This window comes from Eumetopias jubatus, unplaced genomic scaffold, assembly GCF_037043125.1.
Source record: "Eumetopias jubatus isolate StellerSeaLion01/CBP00866 unplaced genomic scaffold, mEumJub1_p1.0 scaffold_6, whole genome shotgun sequence".
In the NCBI taxonomy this organism is placed as follows: Eukaryota; Metazoa; Chordata; class Mammalia; order Carnivora; family Otariidae; genus Eumetopias; species Eumetopias jubatus.
The window spans coordinates 7,560,884-7,578,887 of NW_028274812.1; the positions used below are offsets into that span (position 1 = coordinate 7,560,884).

Genomic DNA, 18,004 nt, shown 5'->3' on the forward strand with positions numbered 1-18,004 from the left:
TATAGTAAGGGGTCCTGAGACACGATTTGATTCTCTCCCGTTCTTTTAACCCAGAACTTCAGAGCTATGGAAAAAAATAAACGGCACATAATAAAATGACTTTCTAATAGATGCTGTCATGACAGAAAACAGGCAGGAAGAAATGTCGGCTTTCATGTACAGATCATTCAACTTTAAGGATCAAACCCTTATTTTAAGGGTCATTACTTGTGGTACCAACTGGCTCTCAACTGTATTGATCAGCAGACGCTGAATGTTCTGCATTGGAAGCTGTTCATTTGATTCCTTTTCATGTTTCCAAAGAGAAAATACACATACATTTCCTTTTGAGTGTCTCCATGATGGGCATATGGGAAATCGAAGTCAAACATCAATCAAATGACTTCTCTACTGACAGGATATTGAATGATAAACATGACGGGCAATCCATATAGCTCCATGGTAATACAGGATGGTCTAGGGGACTGACAAAGAAGGTACCTCTGCACGTATACAAGCAAAATGAGGCCAGCATCCCTCTCCCTACAGCAGTTAGGAAGGTCGACAAGCCTGGCATTTCCCAGGAGTTCCCGGTTTCATGCAGAACTTTCACCTAACAACAGTTATCAGCAAAATAGTGGGAATCGCTTTAATTAACAAGGGGCTTCACTGTCATCCTACTTTTCTATAGAATTTTGTTGCCTATAAAGCATCATAACCCTATGAGAAAACCATTTATTGTGTTTACTGTGGCCAGAAACTGTGTTAAATATTCATTACCTTATTATTCCTTCTTTACAAAAAAAATAAAGGAAAGAGATATTAGGATCACGCAGGATAATGAATAGTAGAGAAAGACCTCTGTCTCCAGGTCTGTCTGACTTCAGAATTTTTTCTTTTAAACATTAAACAATTTTTTCTTTTAAACGTTAAAGATTTTTAAAACAATAGATACTTACTATGTGATTTCATGTATTACAATGTGTGATTCTTTTATGTATGGTCCAGGTCCAAGATTTTATCCATCCTTAAGGTGAATAGTCAACATATGTTAATTGCAAGGCAAAAAATATGACTTGAATGGTAAGAATGGTTTTACTATTACTTCTTACAAAAAAAGTTTGTCGTATGGGAAATTCCCACTTAGTAAACAGTTGTTTTAGGCACCTAGGATGAGCTAGTTACTACAGTTAAGTGAAAACTTTGGCACAAACCTCCCAGGCAGCTAATCCAAAGAGAAAAATGAGTTGGATTAGCATATTCATTGTCAATAAAGGGACACGGTCCCACTATTGGGAGTGATAACCTTGTTCCTGGTGTTGACTTCTTTTTTCTTTAATTTATTTATGTTCAATTAATTAACATATAGTGTATTATTAGTGTCAGAGATAGAGTTCAGTGACTCGTCACTGGTGTTGACTTCTAAGAGCAATTGTCCTATGGGTACTTGGGCTCGAAGACACACACAGAAAGAGATTCGAGCTACCATTTTGCAAATAACATAGAAAATTCAAGTCCTTGTTTTTTTCTATCAATCCATTTGCAAAAGAATTAACTGACCTAGTAAAGTTTTTCTATAGCAGCTGAGCTATGTCAGCCACCCAAAAGAGAGGCAGAACCAGTAGGAGATAGATGTAGATATAGAAATATGCTCAGCTATCCTCTTGGACCTATAGATACAGAGATAAACCTATCCATTTGTCAGCCTGGCTATATCTCTGGCCCTAACTCCACAAGCAGTTCTCTGAGAAGGGCAGGCTGGCACAGCCGGAAGCTGTTGTCCCCAGACAGACCCTGTACTTCTTGGGAAAACCTCAGTTCTGCTCTTAAAACCTTTCAACAGCTTGGATCAGACACACCCAGATTATCTAGGATCATCTCTCCTCCTTAAAGCAAACTGAGTATAGATGTTATAGGCCTACAAAATACCTTCACAGAAACACCCAGACTAGCGTTTGATCGAATAATTGACAACTATGGTCTAGCCAAGTTGACGTGGAAAGCTAAAATCATAGGAGCTAAGTTAATACAGTCCATATATCTTGCTTTCTAGTCAAATCTAATATAAGGGATAGAGTTTAGAGAGCCAACATTTTAAGTATGTAAGATGTTTATAATTTTTTAAAGTCTTTCTTTTTAAAGATTTTACTTATTTATGTATTTATTTGAGAGAGAGCGAGCACAAGCAGTGGGGGATGCGGTAGAGGCAGAGGGAGAAGCAGGCTCCCCGCTGAGCAAGGAGCCCAATGCCGGCCTCGATCCCAGGACCCTGGGATCATAACCTGAGAAGGAGGCAGATGCTTAATCAACTGAGCCACCCAGGTGTCCCTTAAAAGTCTTTAATTTTTTTTTTAATTTAGAGTTAACTACAGAAATTGGTGGCATTTATCAGATCTATCTCAAGAGAAAACAATCCAGGAAAAGTATACTGCATAAATGTTTGGTAGTCCCTTCCATTCAATTAGTATTTACTCCTGAGGTCACTTTAGCAAATGTGAGACCCCGGTTAGTTCATAGCAAGTCCCAGGTAAATTGCAGCCTTCTGCATTATGGGTTAGAACAAGACCCATGTGCCCCAGATGAGAGACAGGCAAGGTCAGCACCCCGAATGTGAAAATGTGGGAGCCGGATCTATCTTCTCAAGCTCTTTCTCTGGAAATATCTGTGCCACTGACAGTTTCAAAATTGGCCCAAAACCTTACCTCAAGGAGTTTTGTGTATGCCTAAGCCAGAGCTCCCCAACCTTACTCTGTCTGCCCTGCCCCTAGCAACTCAGTAAGTGTTTCATGGTGCTCCTAAACCAGAGGAAATGTAGTTTTGTTTATCAAATACTTAGGTCCAAACAGTTTTGTTTATTAAATACTCAGGTCCAAGTAAGATAAATAAGAATTAATGTCTTAGCAACACAATAGTCATTTGAAAAGATAGTTCACATAAATTGAAAGAAAAAATATTTTTATTTCATTCCTAAATAACTACATCTCCTGTTCCAGACAGATGCTCACGTGGTAGTTGTTTTTCTATCACAGTAACCAAAAACCCAGCTCTGCAAAGTTATGTCATCAGAAGAAGAGAAGCACAATCCGCAGTAACACCATGAACCGCCTTGAGTTAGTAATTCACACAGTGAACAACAGTATCACTGTGTCTTCTTCAAAAATTTAAAATATCCCATTACACCCCCATGAGCTTGTTGAGCACTCCAGAGTGCCTCAGTGCACAGTTTGGGAACTAAAGGGCCTAAGCACTTGTACAAGCACCTGGTTGAATTCTGAATAACATAGTTAAAAACCTGAACATTTTGGGGGCACCTGCTTGGCTTAGGCGGTTAAGCATCTGACTCTTGATTTCGGCTCAGGTCATGATCTCGGCTTCATGAGATCGAGCCCCGCCAGGGGCTCACGCACTGCGCATGGAGCCTGCTTAAGATTCTTTCTCTCCTCTCTCGCTCTCCTTCTATCTCTCCCCCACTTTAAAACAAAACAAAACACCTGAACATTTTCAAGATCAGACCTTCTAGATATTTCCCCATTTTGTATGAGAAAGATGCAAGTTATTTAACTAGGAAGCCCACTGCATGATATCTCTATGTTTAAGTTACACTCTCTGAACGGAAGCAAATGAACAAGTACACTAATATGAAATTATCACCAGCGGATTCTTGCAGCTTTTGCTTGCCTCTTGCCGTGCTGAAACGGGGAGGCCTTCATCTTCGTGTGCACTTCCTTTCCTGTATGTTTTTAGTCCATTCTTTGTAGTCCCAGTGTGAAAGGGATTTAATGTCTTTGTGTCAGGAAAGACCTATTTATTTTGACAAACTGATCAACCTCCAGGGTGTTCGTCTACCATGAAACTGATTTTATATCTCATACACTAGCTAATAAGTTGTGGAGTGTCTTCCCTGTCACGCCGAGAGATCAGGATTGCTTCTGTGGAAGGCCCTGGGATGAAATCACACAGTGAGCGCCTCTCAATGATTGAACCGTCCGGGCTCAATCGAACGTAGCATGTGAGAGCAAAGCAATGGCTCCGGGGCAAACCCAAAGATGAGTGGACACATTAATTTGAAAAAAAAAATTGTTTTTCATCTTAAGAGGAGGCCCTAAGATCCACTTCATTCTCTGTTCACTGGATTAGCTTTCAGCTCAGGGAAAATAAAAAATGCCAGAAATTAAAACCCAGTGGTGTTGGCAGATTGTGTAAAGACAACCTGACACACCCGTCTCCCACCAACCTGAATCTTTAAATAAAGTTTATGTCCCACAAAATGAGGACCAGTCTCTTTGCTGTGAGAAGAAATAAGACTACAACACTCTGAAAATAATGCCTAGAAGGTAGATTGCCTCATATCTATAGAGACCTTTTCCTTAACAAATCCTTGCCTTTCTTGTTTAATATGCTCGGTGATTAAGACAGTTTTCAGATGAGCTGTTGAAACAAGAAATTGGACACAGGGAAGGAGGGAGTTCTGTTTCTGTGGTGAAGACAGCATGAAGGAAAACGGCCTCAGATGGGCTGTTCTTTTGGAGGCAAGGAAGGGTGGTGATGTATTGGGGGATAAAGCTGGACTTTTCTGTACCCTGTTTGTCTGGGGGTTTGTTTATCAGTTCAAACCAGTCTTATCTGAAGCAAAACTGCGCTGACCTCCTGGCTCGTGCAATAGAATATTCATTTGAGAACTTCAAGCCTCTGCAACTTTTCTGAGTCTTCTGGATTCTCGCTGCCATTACTCTATCCATTATCGATGGCTGTGTAAGAAACACCCCAAAACTTAGTGATTTAAAACAACAACAGTCTTGTTCCTGTTTTGCTGCAATTCCTGTTTTTTTCCGACAAGGCCGTAATTGGGGCAGGGTCCTATAAAGACAGCTTGTCTCTGTTCCACCTGGGATCAGCTGGGGCAACTAATCCAGGGGCTGGAAGAGCCCCTGGAAATACGGCTCAGAAGCCCGGCAGGCAGGTTGGTGCCGGCTGCCTGTTGGTAGCTCGGGAACACTAGCAGCAGCGGAAGCTGCCCGTTTCCTCAGGCCTGGGCCCAGAACGCAGCATACCATCACCTCCACCATGGGCTATTGGCCAAGTAGTGAACGCATGCTTATTTAAGCAGAAAAGACCTAGAACCTGCCTCTCCATGGGAAGAGTACCAGCTCATTCTGGGCCAATGCTGGAAAGCCACCCCCCACTGCCTGCACTCCGTACTCCCTGATCCTCTCTGCCAGAGCATCTTCTCCAAATACTGTTTCTACTGTGAGACGTGTTCCTCCCCAGGGAGTTAGAGAATGTTTCTGGAAGGGAACCTGTTTTCTGGTAAAGCAACTCCTTCCTCAGCTGTGAAACAGGATGGGAGGGGAGGAAATAGTCCCTGGCTGTTATCTGCTTGATGTTCAGAACATGTCGTGTGGCAGCTGACATGGACTAGCTCACCCACTGCGTGCACGGATCCGACGGGATAGTTATTGTTGTTACCCTCGCTTCTCAAAGGGCACAGGGCTGAGGCACAGGTGCCAGGGTGGCTTCCCGGGGAGTGTCAGTGGGCAGATGACGGAATGATGGCTTCAATCCCATGTGTCCGACTGCAGGGCCCACACCCTTAGCCACACCCTCTGGAGCATGGCTGGTGGCGATGGTTCTAGAGGGGCCTCCAGATTCCCGACGGTGGGAGGACAGCTTCCTTTTCCAGCACTCGCTTTGTAGCTTCCTTCCCTGAAGGTGGAGGGTGGAGAGCAGTGAGTTGCTCCCCAGGTCTCTTCCATTCTGTGGTGTGTGAATGATGAAAGGGGCACCATCCCCAGGTGAGCAGATCCACTCCAGGCCAGGTATCAGCTACCTGTGCCTGCCATAACAAAGTACCACAGACTGGGGGGCTCCAACAACAACAATTATTTTCTCACACTCCCACAAGCTAAAATCCCAGGAACAAGGTGTCAGCAGGGTTGGTTCCACTGAAGCCTCTCTCCTGACTTGCAGATGGCTGCCTTCTTGCTGTGTCCCGCCATGGTCATCTCTCAGTCCGCGTTTGTCTGTGTCCTAATCTCTTCTTTATAAAGACACCCGTCACGCAGGATTGGGGCTGACTCTCTTGACTTCATTTTACCATACTTACCTCTTCAAAGACCCTATTTCCAAATGCAATCACGTCCTGAGGTACTGGGGGTCAGTCTTCACCATATAAATTCACAGGGGACACAATTTATTTCTTCTTTCCGTAATAGGCTTTCAATGCAAAACTAAGTCTACTAACGTGAACTTATAAATCCTCTGTGTATGGAAACAGATCTTGGATGTGAAATTCTTGAATAAAGTTGATTTCCTCATATCCTAACACCAGTACCACTCAACGACAAATATTTATTTACATTCTTGTCTCTTCTGCCAGACTGGAAACATCATAAAGATAGGAAATAAGACTCATGCATCTTTGAAACCCTGCTATAGGGCTTGGAACATTATTTAGTAAAGAGCGAACAATACCATCAAAATATAACTATTTCTCTTTGCAAAAAGTAATTTGGCACCGAAGCCACCACACAAGTCAGAGGAATGACTGTAGTGAGCGTGGAAAAGGAAAAACATGTTAGGTCCAAATGCAGCCAACAAACCCATCCCTAACACGTGTGTGTTTTTCTGCAGTTTGTCTTCTGCCGGGACTGTAAGGAAGCGTACCATGAAGGTGAATGCGGCACCCTATTTGAAGCCTCAGGAGCAGTTACTCAGGTAGAGTGCCCTCTTCCTTCTACAAAATAGGGCTCGGGATATGGGTGAGAGACAGAAGCTTTTTCCTGAAGGTCAAGAGGGTCCCAATCTAAAAAAAACAAAAAAACAAAAAACAAAACAAAACCAAAAACCCAAAACCAGACTAGTGTCCTATAGCCACGGGGAATGGGACTCTGGCTCTCCTACCCTCACGACCCTCCCAGAACCACCCACCTGTAGATGGCCATTGGGATATGCCCCAGGGGTATATGGAATAGGGGAAAGGAACACAGCATGATCAGAGGAGTCTTTAGAGGAAAGAAAAAACAATTTAACAATTTCTGAATCACATCAATCAATATGAACCCCACATTTATAGTTGTTTCAAAAGTGCCTTGTTTAAAATCAGTGGTGAAACTATCTCCATGAATGATGTGCATAGAAGTATTATATGATGCAAGGATATTATTGTTTCTAAGCAATATCATGAAGTATGCTAAATTGTATTTCAGTCTTGATTAGGTAAAGAACGTGTTTACTGAGCCTTAATCTCTAATGTACTATATCAAACTTAGGGGAATGCAAATACATTTTCTTTTATTTATTAATTATGATCAGCCAAACCTTAGAGGAAAGGAATAAAAATTTCAGCACAGTTGATGAATTTGCTCACTATTTTTCTACTTATAGAGATGTTAACAAGGTTTTAAACATCAAATCTACCCAGATAAATCTTTTAGTTACTTTATTGACAGGAATCTCATAAATAGACATAGAAATTTCAGAACACTTTAATTTTACAGTACAGAATTTAAAATATCTGAATGTTCTGACATCAGAGCATAAAGAAGTATATCTTTGTAAGGTATTCTGTGGGCTTATTTACTAATGTTAACACAACCACATAAACATAACTAGTGAATTCAGGTCTTCTCATCGGCTTCTAAAATGTTGGCCATGAGCATATTCCCATTTCTGCAACAGAAGCAGCAAATACTCTTTCTGGTGATTTTATTTTAGCCCAGGGGCATTCAAGTACGAGCTCACTGCATACTGATGTCAGGAATAATATTATCCCTGAGGCACCCCTGCCTCAGCACCGCTGTAGCCCAGAAGAGCTAGACTAAACCAAGACGCCAAGAAATGGAGTTGGTCTAGCAACTTAGATCCGTATGCTCTTATGACCACAAACATGGACAAAGGCTTCCATTCAAGAAGAACTAACCAACCATGGTGTTAAAGACTGAGGTAACCCCCCAGAATTTTTTAAAGCCATTCAAACCTTAATGTTCAACTCAGGAAAGTGGGAGAAAGGTTAGAGCTGGCCTTAAGCATAGATGACCAGGACCCAGGGGCCTGTATCTGCAAGGACCACCAATTAGCAAACATTAAATCAGGCATTTGTATCCACCAGACATTCTGCTGGAAAACTGCAGATAAGTATTTTTTTTAAAGATTTATTTATTTATTTATTTTAGAGAAAGAGTGAGCAGGGGCAGGGGCAGAGGGAGAGAGAGAATCTCAAGCAGACTCCTCACTGAGCACAGAGCCTGACACAGGGTTCGATCCCATGACCATGAGATCATGACCTGAGCCAAAATCAGGAGTCAAACACTTAACCCACTGCACCACCCAAGCGCCCCTGCAGATGAATATATTTTTCTTCAGAGTCACATAAAGGAGTCACAGGGGAGACTTAAAGGAAAATATATAACAATGTTGATATGCTAAAACGAAGCTTAGGAAATCTATAGCTTTGTGTAATGCTTCCCCAGAAAAGTCATGGAAGGTAGATCAGAGTTTGTCAAAAGGATAGTGGGTTGAGGATGATAAAGAGCATCCCAGCAGAAAATACTGCATGGACAAAGATACAGAGGCAAATATCTTATCTGGTGCACAGATATTTAATAGATGTTTGTTGAGCGATCGTTACATCTATAAAGAAAAAGACATTATTTCATTCATGCATCAAATATGTGTTAAACACCTATAATCCATTAGGCTTTGTTCTAGGCTCTAGGGATAAAGTACCTGCCCTCACAGACTTTATATTACTTTATTAGATGCCACAAGGGCTGCACAATCAGTATGATAGGAATCCAGAAAAAGAATAGTTAATTCAGGACAGTTATCCCAGAAAGAATTCAGGAAGAGGTGGTCCTCAATAAGACCTCCCTGAAACGACGCTCCTTCCTTCCTCGCTCAAGCTGCTGGACCAACCTCATACCCCTCTTATTTGAAACAAAACAAATTGACCAGTCGAGCTGGAAGAGTCTGTCTATCCACTGTTGCCTGAGAACAGAAGGCAACTTCTTGGGGTTTTGCTGCCCTTTTCCCCTGTGTCTCTGATTTATTAGGGTCCTACAGGAAAAAGAATCCAACTCAAATGTGCACATGATGAGATTTTAACGAAAAGGTCACGGAGGACCTACAGTGGTGGGGAAGAGTCGCAAGAACCCAAACAACATGGAGGGCCTCTGAGGGCCGCGTCAGTGGGGAGCCATGACCGCCCAAGGGCTGAAGGGACAAAAGAAGGAAATGGTGTCACACAGGGAATAACCCTGGGGGCTGGAGCCATGGACGTGGGGCCTCTTGACAGCCAGTATAACCACAGAGGGTCCAGCATTGCCAGAAATGCGCCCCAAGCAGGAAGGGAATGAAGATGGACATCTCCACTTCTCTCTCCCACCCTCTGATCTCTTGCTGATGTCTCCACATCCAGCCAAAAGCGAACCCTGAGGGGTCCTTGCAACACAGCCTGAGGGAGTCAGCCTTCCAGGTACAGGCCAGAGGAGGGGAAAGAATACAGAATAACCAGTGAATTCTCTATGATCTGATTTACCAAGCCTCCAAAGCCTCCTGATTTCAATCATAGCTACTCTTGGACATGGAAAGGGAGGAACCACATGAACTATTTCATCAAACTAAAAGACCCAACTCCATTCAGTAAGAGAAAGGACTTTTATTTTACTAGGATCAATTTGTTGTCTGTTCCCTCTATTTCTCTCAAAAAGCAGATGACCTCTGCAATTCCACTGATATGAAATCTTTGAAAGGAGGACACTCTACACATCCGACAATAAAATCTAATTGCAGGCCCCCTCTTGGAACTGAAGGCTTTGGATGCAGCCTCGTGTCTGGATTTTGTTCACACTAACAAAGTACCCTCATTAACCCTCTTCACATGTCCTTTCAATTCAGTTCACCTGTAAGGTCTCTCCTTCCGGTGTTTGTGCCTGCTCTCCACTGTTCTCCCTTGAAAGCTGAGTGGTTTCTAGTCTTTGATATTACATTATCCAGTCAAGCAAGCCCATGTCTCCTGGGGCCCAGTCAGGCTTTTTTTCATCAGTTAGGCTGCTTGACCCTAAACTTAATGCATTTTTTGATTAATGCAATATTTTTCTTTAAAAAAAGCAAACTCAAAAATTGGTTTTAAATTGGTTTTAATATATTGAGCAAGCTTTAGGTTGAAACTGCTGGGAGTTTGGGAAATCGGTGACAGAAGATCAATCCATCACAGGCTAATGAGAGTCCAGTCCCATTTGCTTCCCCTTGTTCTTGTCTGCTTGTTCTCCTCCCCATGCTCTGTCTCCGTCCATATATCCCCTCTGGGGGCTTTCTAATAAGTAAACACTTGCTCTTGCAAACCACATAAATTGATTCACTTTCCCAGTGGTTCCAAGGAGTAGATGTTATTCTCCCTATTCAACTGGAAGGAAAACTGAGACTTCTGGATTTTTAATGGTATTGTCCAAAGCCACAAAGGAAATCATTTTCAGTGGCAGTAGCCGATCAAAGTAGTTTGGGAACAGTGACTGCTCTCACTGAGTAACAAATCTATAGTGTCTAAAGGGAGCGTACCCATCCCTGCCTGCCAAGCTCCTACTCAACCTTCAAGACCCAGATCATATGTCACCTGCAGGAAGCCATCTGCCCACCCCACTACCTCCGTGAAGCTCTCAGACAACTGTAAATGCTTCTGTTATACATTCATCACACTGAAATATTGTTTCCCTGTCTCTTCACTAAAATTCAGAGCTTTGTTGGTGCAAGGTTTGTACCTATTTTGTCCTTATAACCTCTAGTGCCCAGGATGCCTAGGATATAGTAGGTACTCACTAAGTGCTGTTTGAAAGAATGACAACTCTTTCTTTCATCCCCAAACCTCCCTTCTCACCATGAAGCCAGGAAAGCATTCTACAAGAATGGTGGAGAGGAGTCATCCAAGATGGTGAAATAGGAGGCTCCTGAGCTGCCTGCCCTCACAGATGCACCAAACCTACAGCTACACATGGGGCAGTGCCCTCTGATAGAGATCCAGAAAATGGCTGAGTGACTCCTGCATATCAGATGAATAAGAAAATACCCACATCAAAATGGGTGGGAAAGGCTGAGACACACTCTTGCCATAAACCCTACTCCTGGCACTGTGCCATACAATCAGGACAGAACCCCCAACTCACAGCTTCTCCCAGAAGGGCGAAGGGTTTGGACCCTACATCTAACACCCCAACTGTAAAGACTGAGTGCCAAACACCTAGCTCTGAAAACCAGTAAAGTTTATGACTATGAGACCCACAGGACTATAGCAAACACAGAGGCAATTCCTACGGGGCACACCGCAGTCAGCACATCCATCCCCACAGGACTCAGCATAGAGGGAGCAGGCAAAACCTCCCATCTTCCAGTCTTGCCATGAAGGAGGTTTACCTGCATACTTTGAAAGCTGCTTCCTCCAGGCCAGACTTCTAATTTAGTAGGCACTAGGGGTTGGCTGTAATCCTCCCCAAAGACCAAGGAAACAGGAGGATGCCTCTCTCACCTTCTCCCTCTAATCCACCACAAGTTGCCAGTGTCCTCCTGGAAGGAGCTTGTGCACAAGTCTGCACCCCAACTAGGGGCTCTTACCCAAGGGATGGGTCTCTGATCCCTGGCCCTGATAGTCAAAGAGGCTTCCATTCATGAGTCCCACAGAACTGTGGCAAACAAAGAAGCAATTCTTAATTGGCTATCCCCACCCAGGGCTCAGCATAGAGGAACCAGGCAAAAAAACACTATCTCGCATCTTTCCCTGAAAGGGGTTTATCAAAATACTTTAAAAGCTGCCACCTTAGAATAAGGCTTCCAATTTAGCAGGCATCTGAGGGCTAGCTGCAGTCTTGCCCAGAGACAAGGGAAGCCAGCAGATACCTTTCCCACCTCCCTTCAGCCTATTCCAATAAAAGAAGCAAGTTGCCAGTATCTCCTTAGAAGGAGCTTGTTCAACAGCAGGCTAGATGAAGTAGAAGAAAGGATCAACGAGTTCAAAGACAGGCCAGTGGAACTCATCCTACCAGGGCAGCAAAAAGAGAAAAAGAATTTTAGGGGCACCTGGGTGGCTCAGTCGGTTAAGCATCTGCCTTTGGCTCAGGACATGATCTCAGGGTCTTGGGATCAAGCCCCACATGGGGCTCCCCGCTCTGTGGGAAGCCCACATCTCCCTCTCCCCCTGCCTCTCCCCCTGCTTGTGAGCTTTCTCTCTGTCTGTGTCAAATAAATAAATAAAATTTTTAAAAATAAGAAAAGAATTTTAAAAATGAAGATAGCATGAAGGACTTATGGGACATCATCCAGGAGACCAATAAGAAATAATGGCTGAAAACTTCCCTAACCTAGTAAAAGAAACAGATATCCAGATCCAGGAAGTTCAAAATGTACTAAATAAGCTCTAAAGAGATCCACATCAAGACATATTGTAAATTGTCAAAAGTTGAAGACAAGAAGAGAATCCTAAAAGCAGCAAGAGAAAGGCAACTTGTTTTGTACAAGGGAATTCCCAGAGGACTGTTAGCAGATTTTTCAGCAGAAACTTTGCCAGCCAAAAGGGAGTGAGGTGATATACTCAAAGTACTGAAAGAAAAAAACTGCCCACCAAGAATTCTCTACACAGCAAAGTTGTCCTTTAGGATTGAAGGAGAGATAGAGTTTTCCAGAAAAACAAAAGCTGATGAAGTTCATGACCACTAGACTGGCCTTAGAAAAAATGTTAAAGGGAGGTCTTCAAAACTGAAATGGAATGCCTACATCAAGAAACAACAACAAAAATCTCAAATAAACAATCTAACTTGACACATCAAGGAGCTACAAAATTAAGAACAAACTAAGCCCAACGTGAGTAGAGGAAAGGAAATAACAAAGATCAGAGCAGAAATAAATGACATGGAGACCAAAAAGATAATGGTAAACAACAATAAAACTAAAAGGTGGGTTTTTTTTTAAAGATAAACTAAATTGGCAAACCTTTACTAAGACTTACCAAGAAAGAAAGTCTCAAATAAATAAAATCAGAAATGAAAGGAGACAAAACAACTGATACCACAGGAATACAAAAGATCCTGAAACTACTATGAAAAATTATACACCAACAAATTTGGACAACATAGAAGAAGTGGAGAAAAAACATACAACCTACCAAGATTGAATCATGAAGAAATAGAAAATCTGAACCAACCAATTACCAGTAAGAAGATTGAATCAGTAATCAAAAACCTCCCAAGAGGGGTGCCTGGATGGCTCAGTCCGTTAAGCATCTGCTTTCAGCTCAGATCATGATCTCGGGGTCCTAGGACTAAGCCCTTCATCAGGCTCCCTGCTCACTGGGGAGTCTGCTTCTCCCTCTCCCTCTGCGTCTGCCCCCACTCATGGTTGCTCCCTCTCTCTCTCAAATAAATAATTAAAATCTTAAAAAAAAAAAAAAACCTCCCAACAAACAAAAGTCCAGGATCAGATGGCTTCACTGGTGACTTCCAGCAAAAATGTAAACAGTTACCACCAATTCTTCTCAAGGACTTCCAAAAAATAGAAAGGGAATACTTCCAAACTCATTTTACGAGGTCAGCATTACCCTAATGCCAAATCCAGACAAGGACATTACAAGAAAAGAAAATGACTGGCCAATATCCATGAAGAACATAGATCCATAAATTCTCAACAAAATATTAGCAAATGCAATTCCACAATACATTAAAAGGATCATACACCATGATCAAGTGGGATTTATTCCAGGAATGCAAGTATGGTTCAACATCCACCAGTCAATACAATATATTAACAAAATGTTAAAAATCAATATGATGCATTAACAAAATGAAGGATAAAAATCATATGGGCATTTCATTAGATGCAGAAAAAGCATTTGACAAAACTTAGCGTCCATTCCTGATAAAAATGCTCAACGAATTATGTATAGAGGGAATGTACCTCAACATAATAAAGGCCATATATGACAAGCTCACAACTAACATCATACTCAATGGTGAAAAGATGAAAGTTTTTCCTCTTAAGATCAAGAACATGATGACAAGGATGTCCATAACTTTTATTCCACATAGTACTGGAAGTCCCATCCAGAGCAATTAACCAAGAAAAATAAATAAAACTCATCCAAATAAGAAAGGAAGAAGTAGCATCTCTATTTGCAGATGGCATGATATTATATACAGAAAACCCAAAAGATTGCACCAAAAACCTGTTAGAACTAATAAACGACTTCAGTAAAGTTGCAGGATTTAAAATCTATATGCAAAAATCAGACTTACAAATGGCCAAGAGGTATATGAAAAGCTGTTCAACATCATTAAACATCAGGGAAATGCAAATCAAAACCACAAAGTATCAAAAAGACAAGAGATAAAAAATGCTAGCAGGGGTGTGGAGAAAGGGACTTTGAAACACAGAATGGAGGGTTCCCAAGCAATTAAAATTAGAAATACTGTATGATCCAGCATTTTCACTTCTGAGTATATATTGAAAGGAAAGAAAATCATCTCAAGGAGACATTTGCATTCCCATGTTCATAGCAGCATTATTCACAATAACCGAAGTACAGAAACAACCTAAGTATCTGTCAACAGATGAACGGTTATGCAATGGGATATTATTCAGTCTTTTAAAAAGAAGGAAATTATGTCATTTGCAACAACATGAATGAAACTGGAGGGCATTATAAGCCAGACAAAGACAAATCCTGCATGGGATCACATATATGTGGAATTAAAAAAAAAAAAAGTCAAACTCATAGAAACAGGGAGTAGAAAAGTGGTTGCCAGGGGGTCGGGGATGGCAAAAATAGGGGAGGGGTTGGTAAAAGGGTACAAACTTTCAGCTATAAGATGGTAAGTTCCAGTGATCACATGTATAACCTGGTGACTATAATGAATAACTGTATTGTATAATTAAAACTTGCTGAGAGAGTGGAACTGGAACTTTCTCACGTACACACACAGTAATATGTGAGGGTGGTGGATGAACTAACTCAGCGGAAGGAATGATTGCACAGTGTATGACACATCACATTGTCATGTTGTACACTTTAAATATCTTACAATTTTATATGTCTATCATACCTCAATAAAGCTGAAATTAGAACCACGATGTGGATAACTTTTCAGATGGAAAATATCTTTCATAGCAAAAGCTCAAAGAGTCATGTCTCTTCAAAGGCAAAAAATCTAGCTACTTGCTTTCATAATCGGGTGAAAGCAGAAATATATGGTAACTCTAAAATGTTCACTATAGTTTGTTTTACATAATAAAAAAATAAATAGTTTAAAAAATTTTAAAAGGATGGGGCAGTGACTTCAGGGCTGACTTTTGCCTTAGCCATCTTTTGAATCATAAGAGAAAATAACTTTGCCCACAATAACCCACTCTTCCCTCCATCTGCCTCCTAAATTAGAAGAATAAACCTCCATTTTGCCTGGGAGAAAAATAATAATGTACATTTGTATAGTACTTGTTTACAAAGCACTTTCAAATACACCTTTTTATTTTGAGCTCTTCACAACATTATGCCATAGACTTGGATTATAGACAAGGTATAAGGAGAGAGAGTGACCACCCAGGGTCATAGAGTTGACAATCTTTCTAAGTGGTGTCACTCTGCATTTTGAAAAGGGGATATGTGTACGTTACTGTTGGCTAGTGAAATACTGTACCACCGTGGCACTCAAATGCTGACAGGGACCAGACGATTAGTGTCCATGAGCGAAGTAGTGTCCATGAGCAGGTTCATGGACTTTCCTATGTTTTGATAAGGATGAAGATACATTTCATTTTCTCCTAATTTTCCAGCAACGGAAAAGCACATTAAAACAATTGCCTGCAAACACAATTGTACATAGCCTGTGGGGGTCTGAGCAAACCTGGAAAGACATAGGTCCAGTCAATTTTGCTAAGTAAAAATGGGGGAGCAATGTTACCAGATCTTCCAAACTGATTTATTCTATTTTTCAGTAGCTTGAAATTCATGTGTTTATGTTAAATATCCTTATTTTGAGTGTTGAGAACTAACTGCATAAAAATTTAAATACATCTCATTTAAATACGTCTCAATGAAGAACCAGCAGCACCAAAATTCCCAGCAGCTGATGTGGGGCGAGATGTGGCAGAGGGTCCACCACCAGATCCAAGGTGGTATCCATAAGTATCTATAGGTAAAATTTTGTCTCCAACCATTGTGTTACACCTTTTGTTACATGACTTTGAATCTGATTTAAACTAAGTCTTAATTTCTTATAATCAATAAAAAGAAGGAAAAAAGAGAGATCCAGTAAATACTTATAAAGCATCTACTCTGTACCATTAAAGTCTAAATTTCTTACAAAGAACCTAATTAAATAACTGATCCATGAAAAAAAAAAAGACTACAGGTATTTTGGATATAACATTAAACAAGATAGACCCAGCCTTTGATCTCATGAGGTTTATAATCTAGTGACATAGAAAAACAAATAAACAAATAATCAAAATACTATATGCTGAGAGGCACAATCAGGGAAGTTGAGGATGCTATGACATCTAGTTTTCTAAGACGTTCAAGGAATTGGTCACAGGAAGAAATGAAGCTTGAGACTGAGAAGATGAGCTATCCAGACAAGGACAGGACTTAAAGATGCTCTAGGCAGAGATGAAGTACGCAAAGTTCTAGAGATGAAGGAGAAGGGCATGTTCAGAGAAGTGAGAGCAGCTCAGTTTATGATCACGGCATAAGGTGTTGGCAGCAGTAGCAATAGACCGAGCTGGAGAAATAGGCAGAGGGTAGCAAATAAAGGGTTATATGAGTCATGTTAAGGACGTTGGAATTGGCACTGGGAAGGCATTAAATGATTCGAAGAAGATCGACATTGTCAGATGGGTGTTTTTGAAAGATCGCTAGCGGGGCTAGTATCTGACTCTTGGTTTCCGCTAAGGTCATGATCTCAGGGTTGTGGGATCGGGCTCCGCACTCAACAGGGAGTCTGCTTGGGATTCTCTCTCTCCCTCTCCCTATGTCCCGCCCCCCCCCCCGCTCATGCTCTCCCCCTCTAAAAATATATCAATAAATCTTAAAAAAAAAAAAAAAGAAAAAGAAAAGAAAGAAAGATAAATCACTAGCTGCGGTAGGAGAAACAGTAGGGAACTGTAATAGTCTTCGGGAAGCAGACCCCGCGACCAGAGGTTTGAGAGCAGGTGTACTGGAGGGTGCTGTGGGGGAGCACTGTGCAGAGCGAAGGGAGCAGGGTTGGGCGGAGGGGGTTGAACGGTGGTGCAACTACAGCAGTCCTACAAGGTGCTCTGGAGCAGGAACAGTCCTTCAGAGTTGCTCTTCATCCCAGGGGCCAGGCTCTTGCACCCCTGTCACCCCCGATGGTCCAAGCCCAGGGTTGTGTGCTGTACTAAAGCCACGACTACTGAACGTGACCATTTGCTATCAAAAGCACTGCTGCTTAGATGCTCCAGCCGCACAGGGCTCCAGAGCACACCAGGAGCTTTATTCCAACTGGTGTGCATAACTCTCAGCTGCAGAGCCCTAGACACCATCACTGTGATTCGCCTCTGGCTTGCGATAGACTCCTTGTGGTCTTTTCCCAGCACCGACAGCTTGAATACCGCGGGTGCACGGCCAGAGACAGGATGCTCGCATGGCAGCCTGACCTGCACAGCGCTTTGCAGCTCCGGACCCCCTCAAGGCTGCCAGTGCTCATCGGTCACCAGCAACAGCCTCCTTTATGGCCACCAGCTGGTGGGTCTCTACCTGCACCCCCCGATTTTAGAGTTTGTGTCCTAGGACCACTCCTGCTACCAACTGTCAGGTTCCCAGGGAGACAGCCTCTGTCTGAGACTTGCACACAGGAGGGTCTTGGGGAACACTGTCAGGAGCAGCACCGTGGGAGGAAAAGGAGGCAGGATTGAGCAGCGGGAGGAGGTGACACCGATGAGCTGAACAGAAGATGGGGTGGGGCTGGGAAGTCAGGTGGCTCTTGAGAGTTGTCGCCTCAAGGCAGGGGGGCCAGAGGCTGGCCTTCAGCATGCA

General features: G+C 42.3%; 1 protein-coding gene across 1 annotated transcript in view; it reads left to right on the top strand.

Moving 5' to 3' along the window:
* PRKN (parkin RBR E3 ubiquitin protein ligase) overlaps nt 1-18,004 on the top strand; it is a 1,301,937-nt gene that overhangs the window by 1,258,933 nt on the left and 25,000 nt on the right. The window contains exon 10 of the mRNA XM_028103346.2: nt 6,610-6,693. Within this exon, the coding sequence (XP_027959147.1) occupies nt 6,610-6,693 (84 nt within the window). The remainder of the gene's footprint in view (nt 1-6,609; nt 6,694-18,004) is intronic.